Source organism: Leptonotus elevatus, chromosome 3 (genome assembly GCF_054856555.1).
Source record: "Leptonotus elevatus isolate MCC_2025b chromosome 3, RoL_Lele_1.0, whole genome shotgun sequence".
In the NCBI taxonomy this organism is placed as follows: Eukaryota; Metazoa; Chordata; class Actinopteri; order Syngnathiformes; family Syngnathidae; genus Leptonotus; species Leptonotus elevatus.
Window position 1 is genome coordinate 25,087,311 of NC_141241.1, and position 9,097 is coordinate 25,096,407.

At 40.2% G+C, this 9,097-nt stretch overlaps 1 protein-coding gene across 1 annotated transcript; it reads right to left on the bottom strand.

Moving 5' to 3' along the window:
- Positions 1 to 699: 699 nt before the first annotated feature.
- Positions 700 to 4,885, bottom strand: LOC147177529 (low choriolytic enzyme-like). The gene is made up of 9 exons (XM_086070539.1): positions 4,778 to 4,885; positions 4,649 to 4,676; positions 4,513 to 4,560; positions 4,219 to 4,350; positions 3,530 to 3,650; positions 2,802 to 2,980; positions 2,243 to 2,324; positions 1,052 to 1,176; positions 700 to 827 (listed from the first exon to the last, which is right to left on the bottom strand). Exons 1-9 carry the CDS (start codon positions 4,829 to 4,831, stop codon positions 823 to 825), a joined length of 774 nt encoding a protein of 257 aa, XP_085926665.1. The 5' UTR covers positions 4,832 to 4,885; the 3' UTR covers positions 700 to 822.
- Between the last annotated feature and the right edge of the window lie 4,212 nt (positions 4,886 to 9,097).

The window sequence follows — 9,097 nt, forward strand, 5'->3', positions numbered from 1 at the left end:
ATTTATTTTAAACACTATAATTATGCAAGTTCCTTTTGGACCAAACAAGATTTATAAGTCATAAAAAAAAAAAAGTGCAAATATATCAATTCAAGTAACTCAAAATTAGTATTAATCTTTTATTATTTTTTATGATTATGTCGATTTTTTAATTGTGGCATAAAATAATTGCACAGCCCTATAGTAATTATTACAATGAACATGACATTGAGTTCAAACCCCAGGCTGTTGCTTGAACATAATTTCACAGCTTGATTAGAGAAGGGAATACGCACCATTGATAAAAATACACAACACATCTCATCAATTTTCTTTTATTCTCCGAACATCCCCATTCACCATGTACTGTACATCACTCAAATGTAATTATTGTAATGTTGGACAAATATGCCTAAGGACATCAAAACATTTCAAAAGAAAAGATGCCATTTTAAATTGCTCTAGTGAGGCACCAGTGTTCATTTTAAGCTTTCTGTTGCTTTAAGTAAAACTGTATCTTGTATCTATCTACCCTGGTTACAAATACACTCGTTAAAAGAGTTTCTTAGTTTTTTAGTGTTTGAGTAAATACAAATATAATTTTAGGAATGTAGCCTACGGACACATCTCTCCTTTACCTGGCAAATACAGTATTATGCCAGTGTACAAAAAGGAAAAGAGCAAACGGCATAATAAAGCTAATCAGAAAGTGGAACGCGACTTCAGCGAACACAGCGTAGATTTCCCTTCTTCAGTTCATTTCCATGGCAGATGATGTCATCTTGTGTAATAATGATGAGAAAAAAAAGACTTGGGAGAATCTGATGGGCAATCCCTCTATTTTTAACCTGGGAAAAAAAAGTGTGAATGTATGATTGAATTGCCAAATGACGACATCCTTGTTAATGTAAACTACTATATCACGTTTTCAATGCACACAAGATGAAACACAGATTACTACACATTTCAGTTTGATTAGATAGATTACAAGCAATTAGATGAGAAGTTACGTTATCTGCAAGGTTATTGACCAACTTATCACACTTAAGAAAACTGTGGTTTTCAAACCTACCACATCCATATAGCGCATTGACACGTGCAATGTCATTGCTGCTCATCTCTCTTGAAAGACCAAATGTAAGGTCAGGATCACTTTTGGCAACAATGGTTGGTAGTCCGTTTTTGGAGAAGGAAAATCTGCATGAAAGATAATATCAAAATAAACAGCTTTGGATATATATATGAATGAAAAGCAGTTTGGTTTATGGAATTACTGAACATATAAACATAAAGAAAACACATTACAAGTTTAAAATATAAGTTGAAGTAAAAAAAGAAAAACAAGACTAGGAAGAGAGAAAAGAGTTGATATGTTCAAAAGGGGTAGGAGGAAGTTAAAAACGTATCTAGTCAACCACTTATTTGTTTTATGTTGATAAAATTATAAGGTTAATGTATTTCAACAAAAGGAAATGTATAAATCTAGTCATATATACAAATGCACATTTGCCAGCGACACATGTACATGAAATTCATAGGCATATATCATAATACATTTATAAATCATATCCCCTTACTCACATATACCATTTTCATTAGACTCATACCGACACATCCAAAGAAATGACAGCATATATACAATTTTAACAGCTCATGTCTGATTTAAGTTTTTTTTTTTTACTTTGCTTTTAAACAATTGTTTAAATTCAGCAAGTGACTGACATCTTTTCAGGTCAGTTCCAAAATCATTCCACAAATTAACACAGAAACACGCCTTTGCTGAATATTTGTTCTTGTTAAAAAAAATGTTTAGACACTTGTACACCTTATGTTATAAGGACTCTCTCTAATTTAATTAATTACTAATTATACATAAAGCTAATTATAACTTCTATTTGTCATTGGGGTAGATTCATTGCTTCACCTTGCAATTTTATTTAAAGAAATAAAGACCACGGACTCTATTTTCATGCCTGATCTATCATGAGGCGTGGTGTCAAATCTATACAGGGGCGGTCTAGATTAGGAAATCCAGATTTATTGTTCTATTGTTCCTTTTATATCCCAGAAAACTGTCAACATAACTTTGTGTGTTATTATTTGGGTCTTGAACATTTTAATGCAATCTTGAGCGTGGCATGATAACTCCTCAGTAATTGTTTAAAATTTGAAGGGTTTCTACAGAAAGAAGAATTATGCCAGAATTCCTGATACGTTTTGTAGATGGATAAAGTATTTCATTTTAGATTTGCCAAACACTTACTTGGCGTAGTGCATGGTCGAGTTAAAGTCGTAGGGAGTACCCAAGTTATTCGTCTCCACCTTCACAAAGTTGTCTACATGATCTACACACAAAAGGAGACAGGAATAAAATATTGAAATGGTGATGCTGTCTAGTACAATCCTCTCTCTCTCTCTCTCTCTCTCTCTCTCTCTCTCTCTCTCTCTCTCTCTCTCTCTCTCTCTCTCTCTCTCTCTCTCTCTCTCTCTCTCTCTCTCTCTCTCTCTCTCTCTCAAAAAACGTTTCTATAATACTGCATCCTTAAAGTTGGTATTATACAATACCTTATATACACTCACCAACATTAACACATCGCAACATAATCATGCTAAATTGATAATTCAACTAGATAAAACAACAACAATAAAACACTCACTTATTAAGTGTTTTTGTGGGAGTGCAAAAGTGTATGCCGACACTTTAGTTGCATCATTAAACACTGAATGCAGTGAAGTGTTTAGCTCTGAATGCAAACTTTGTCTTTGATGTACTTTAATGTGGTTAAACACGGCCTCTTTGAGGTTATATCAGGAAGGCTCACCTGAAATGATGTTCTCAAAGTTAATGGTGACGTGATCATCTCTGTCAGACCGAACCTGCTCATGGTGGAATCCAAGAGCATGAAGAACCTCGTGCTGCACAGTGCGAAAGAACACACAGCCATTTTTCTGCAAGGAGATTTGCTGTCCATTCGGCCTGCGACCAAGGAACGACCAACACCTGAGCAAATAGGAGATGTGTCATCAAAGATATGTTTCAAACCCAAACTACAGTAGAGTTTTCCCCTATCCAAGTTGCCCTCTCTGTGGTCCAGATGGTCAACCCGTGCATCCACTAAGAGATCCGGCTGGTTGCTTCGTTCAGTGAAAGGCTATGAAAGTGTGTTTGACCCCAGGTGGATTACTTCAAAGAGGAAGACTAGATTTTAAGTATATCTTTTACAACAGTAGTCTTGGAACCTTTCTTACACATCTCATGTAAGGGTTTAAGGGAGTTAAAAAAACGTGATCCAATAATCTTTTTCATCATAAAGGGTCTGTGAGCCATGCTTTGTCTGGTCCCTCACCAAGGACCTGTTTGCCATTGGTGACCCTGCCAGGGGCATAAAGTCGCACTTAACTTAGCTCCTAGCCTCAGATCGTTGGGACACACAAACCCCTCCACCACTGTAAGGTAACGACGCACAGAGGGGCTTTAGAGTCCAATCACATTTAAAAAGGCCACCAACACATAGCATCTACAGTTAATGTACTGTGTGCATATCTCTACCCTTCTCCAGAGACGAAGTGCAGGTAATCTCTTTGCCACCAGCGCTTCGGCATAAAGCGAATGCAGGTTTTTTCGTGGAAACTAGTCAAGCCTTGCATGATGATGGAGCGCTCTTGCGAGCCTGTGGAGTCAAATGTTGAACAAGAACAAAATAAAACATAACAAATAATAACATGGTTTATTTTTATTTATTTTTTAAGTTGCAGAATCAAAATTCACTGGTTAGCTCCTTTATTTAAACCGGGGGTGTGCAAACCTTTTCTTGCAAAAGCCACCTACTGATAAATGAAAATTCTGATGTTTCCAGATGTTTACCAACAACCAGTTTGCTTGGAGATTTGCATGTGGTGAGTATCAAATTGTAATATTATATATATTTACATTAGTTATTCATATGTTGGTACAACATAAATATTTTAACTTGGGAAATCAAGAGATGGTATTCCTAGCTCCATGTCACTTGCTCTCTGTGATGGGCAGGGTTCAAATGGTTCATCTGTTAATGATTTAGATACCTGTATTTCTGCTGTTGCAATTATAACATAACAAAGTGTATCGAGATGTGTCGTGGTTTGATTTAGAGCAGGGATTGGCAATTAATTCATTATCATGCCTCAAAATGTCTGCTTGAAGACAATATTCAGCTTTTTTGTCTCATAATACATGTAGTACAATAACAACAGACTTACTGAATACACTGGAGATAACGATGGGCACATAGACATAATCCCCTGTTTTAGGCCATTTACATCCTATGGCTGTGCAGGGGACTGCATTCCTGAGCAGATTAATTGCAATGTCACCATGTACCAGATGTTTAGCTGTCAAAGAACAAGCAGAAGCATTTTTCTATTAAGCAATCAAGATTGGTCGTTTAATTAGTCTGCATTTTTCCACTTTTAAAACACGTCACGGAAAATCCTGAAATCTATCAAACAATTGTTTTGTTTATTGTTTACTTGTTTAGAAATGTGTTCTCTTACTTGTGTTAGCATTTGCCTTCTCAATTATTCCAGTGATGTCCAGGTTTTCTGTGTGAGGGAAAGATCCAACAGTTAAAGAATATCACAAAAATTATTTGGAATGCTATAAAATTGTTTTGTGAATGATTTCACTTGCCTATGTCATCGCCACTCACAGATACTGTCTGAAACACAAAATAATCATTATATTACACATTTTTAATAAGACAAAATAAATAAAAAGTAATTGAATTAACACATATTTATCTAGTCTATGTAGTCTTACTGGAGGAAGACCCATCAGTAACAATTGGAGTATAAAGAGAAATGCTGGAGTCATGATTGGAGTGATGATTGCTGTTTGATTGTAGTCTGTTGTTAATCTTCAAATCTGGGGGAATAAAGCAAACGTAAGTTGTTTATAATACGTATATTGAATGTTCCGTTCCGTTCCGTCTTCAATTCCGCTTATCCGGGGTCGGGTCGCGGGGGCAGCAGCTTTAGCAGGGAAGCCCAGACTTCCCTCTCCCCAGCCACTTCAGCCAGCTCCTCCGACGGGATCCCAAGGCGTTCCCAAGCCAGCCGTGAGACGTAGTCTCTCCAGCGTGTCCTGGGTCGTCCCCGGGGCCTCCCGCCGGTAGGACATGCCCGGAACACCTCCCAAAAGAGGCGCCCAGGAGGCATCCGAACCAGATGCCCGAGCCACCTCAACTGGTTCCTCTAAACGTGGAGGAGTAGCGGGTCGACGCTGAGTCCCTCCCGGATGACCGAGCTTCTCACCCTATCTCTAAGGGAGAGCCCGGCTACCCTGCGGAGGAAACTCATTTCGGCCGTATCTTGAATGTACTACAGTAAACTTGGTGTACCTGTTGTCTCAGGGCCTGGATTCTTCAATGCCGTTGCTCAGCTCTTCATCTTTATATTGCTTTCATGAAGGGTGTGTCTGAGTTCTGAATTCTGAATACCTCATTCATTAGTGCACATCAATGTCAGATTAACTATTTGAATTCAACAAATGTACCTTAAAGAGATTTTCCAGGTATTATTTTTGCATAATATCCAGCATAATTTGTAAGCACAACTAAGTCTATTAATAAACAAGGAAATCAAGGATGATTTAAAAATATATATAATTTTATAGTTTTGATTTTTACTAACTTGCCTGAAGCTAAATTACAATCAGACATAAAACAAATTGAAATGGTGAATGCTTGTTTTTGTAGTTTAGTTTAAACATTATCATAGTGTGCATGTGCCTAATCTGACCAAAAACAAAACAAAACAATGGTACTGTGTTCATTTCTGTCAGTTGTATCTTATATTTACAAAATTACAGAATAAGGAATAAGCAGAAGTGTCAACAGGAGCCTTTGGGTGAGTCTGGTGAATCTCTGCAATTTCGGAACGGACAGACCAACAGTGGTGAAAGCATGTCTTCGGTATCAAACATAACGTGCCGTGAAGCTAAATACAATAATGTTTTAAACACATTTATCCTTGATATGATGTCTGATGGATAATTTGATGAAGTGTGGTTATTATCCTGACTGACTGTGGCAGCTAACAAGTTAATGCAGCTTTATCAATGTTTGCACTTTGACAAAATTGCAGGTCACAAAAACACAAGGAATTAAATATAAGAATAAAATTCATATATTACCCCCCCCCCTCCATTTTAATCTCAGCCTAAAATTTGAATATTATAAAATCATGCATCGTTTTCATTTTTTTGTATTGAATTTTTTTAAATAATAACAATTGACAATAAAATAAAAGAATGATAGATGGATTCATGAGTCAGTGTGGGAAGCTTTAGAAGCTGTCAGTTAAAGTGTTGACTTATAATTGCAATGTGAACTCAACTTCCTGAGACAGCGTTTCAGAACGTGCAGTTCTTTTAACAGGAATGCAGTGTGGCCACATATTGTTCTGTGCATTCCTTTTTTCTGATTATGCTTGTTGCTTATCAGCATTGCACAGGCAAAGAAATTGAAAATTGAGGTAGTATTTCTTGTGTATTGTATTTATGTTGAAAATATAAATTCACTTTTAGTAGTAAAAATAATAGCAGTGTATTTCATCTCCCAATGTTTTTCATTCACCTGACGAATGCGCACTGCGCACTAACATTCGGTGAGAGGAGAGTGGCCACCATTACTACACTGAACACATGGTTTGGAGTGTTCCACAGATTTTTTTGTCAATTTTCGTTGTACATTTTATTGCCATTTGGCACAAATGGATAAAGTGTCAGACTGGCACAGAAGCAGACAAACACATAAAGCACTTTAGGTCAGTTTGGCAAACCTCTTTTTTTCCCTGTTTGTGTACATATGGCCATTTTCCAGTCAGTCACAGAGACAGACGCAGACATAGACACCAAGTCATATATACATAGATACGGAGACACAATGTGTTTCAAATCCTGGTTGGACCAGACTTTAGTCAAAGTGCAATTTCGAATAATAATCATTGTCTAATTATTTAACATCCTCTGTGAGTCATCACCTTATTGTAGTGGAGGGGTTTGCGTGTCCTAATGATCCTAGGAGCTATGTTCTCTGTATGCCCCTGGCAGGGTCACCCATGGCAAACAGGTCCTATGTGAGGGACCAGACAAAGCATAGCTCAAACAGACCCCTTATGATGAGTAAAAACACCAGGGGCCCCTTCTGGAGCCAGGCCTGGGGGCGGGGCTTGAAGGCGAGCATCTGGTGGCCTTCACCCATGGGGCCCGGCTGGGCAAATCCCAAAAAGGCAACGTGGGTCCCACTTCCTATGGGCTGATCAACTGTAGGACGGGCCAAAGGGGTCGGGTGCGTAGCGAGCTGGGTGGCGGCCAAAGGCGGGAACTTTGGTGGTCCGATCTCCGGCTACAGAAGCTAGCTCTTTGGACATGGAATGTAACCTCTCTGGTGGGGCTGGAGCCTGAGCTAGTGTGTGAGGCAGAAAAATTCCGACACCTTCCTTGGTTTTCTTTGGTCCCCTCGGGTCTCCTGGTGTTCGGTTTAGGTGAACGGTATGAGATTTTTTCTAATAGGTTTTCTGGTGAGCTAACAAATACACGCACCCACGCACATACACATACTCACCCACACACACACACACAAAAAAAAAATTAATAATAATAAAAGAGCAATGATGATGACATTTCCGAATGAACAATACTGAGCTCTTAAAAAAAAAAAAAAAAAAAATTCCGACTAGACATAGTCGGACTCTCCTCTAAAAACTCCGAGAGAGAGGTTGGACTCTCTCCCACTCTGAAGTTGCGCAGAGCAGGTGTGGGCATACTTATTGCCCCCCGGCTTGACGCCTGCCTGTACATTGGGGTTCACCCGGTAGATCAGAGGGTAGCCTCCCTCCGCCTTCAGGTGGGGGGACGGGTCCTGACTGTTGTTTGTGCATATGCACCAAACAGCAGTTCGGAGTACCCACCCTTTTTGGAGTCCTTGGAGGGTGTGCTGGAGAGCGCACCCTCTGTGGACTCCCTCGTTCTGCTGGAGGACTTCAACGTTCACATGGGCAATGACAGTGAGACCTGGAGGGGCGTGATTGGGAGGAACAGCCTCGCCAATCTGAACCAGAGTGGTGTTCTGTTATTGGACTTCTTTCTTCTCGTCACAGATTGTCCATAACGAACACCATGTTCACACATAGGGGTGTCCATATGTGCACTTGGCACCAGGACACCCTAGGCCGCAGTTCGATGATCGACTTTGTAGTCGTGTCATTGGATTTGGACACTCGGGTGAAGAGAGGGGAGGAGCTGTCAACTGATCACCACCTGGTGGTGTCGGCTCCGATGGTGAGGAAAGATGCCGATCAGACCTGGCAGACCTAAACGTATTGTGAGGGTCAGCTAGAAACGTCAAAGTCACTTAGGTGGTTGGAAAGCTCCTCGTTGGCAAGGCCCCGGCGGTGGATGAGATCCGCCCGTAGATCCTAAAGGCTCTTGATGTTGTGGGACTGTCGGGGTTGACACGCCTCTACAACATCACGTGGACATCGGGGACAGTGCCTCTGGATTGGCAGATCATGGTGGTGTTCCCACTTTTTAAGAAGGGGGACCGGAGGGTGTGTTCCAACTATAGAGGGATCACACTATATTCAGCGGTACTGGAGAGGAGGGTCCGTCGGGAAGTCGAATCTCGGATTCAGGAGGAGCAGGGTGGTTTTCGTCCCGGTCGTGGAAGAGTGGACCAGCTCTACACCCTCGGCAGGGTCCTCGAGGGTGCATGGGAGTTTGCCCAACCAGTCTACATTTTTTTTGAGGATTTGGAGAAGCCGTTCGACCGTGTCCTGTGTGGTGTGGTTCAATTTCGTTGCATTGTTATTAGCCCATCAAACTGCCTTCTTTTCATTTTGTTCTACTGCCTCCTCGTCCATTGTCATTAGCCAACCAAAATGCTTTCTTTCCATTGCAAATCAAAGACGTTAGCCACAGGGCGGAAGCTGGACGGCGGCCATCTTATCACTCCCATTTAGCGACCAGACTACTGTATGAACTATATGTACAGTACAGGCCAAAAGTTTTGACACACCTTCTCATTCAATACATTTGCTTTATTTTCATGACTGTACATTGTAGATTCTCACTGAAGGC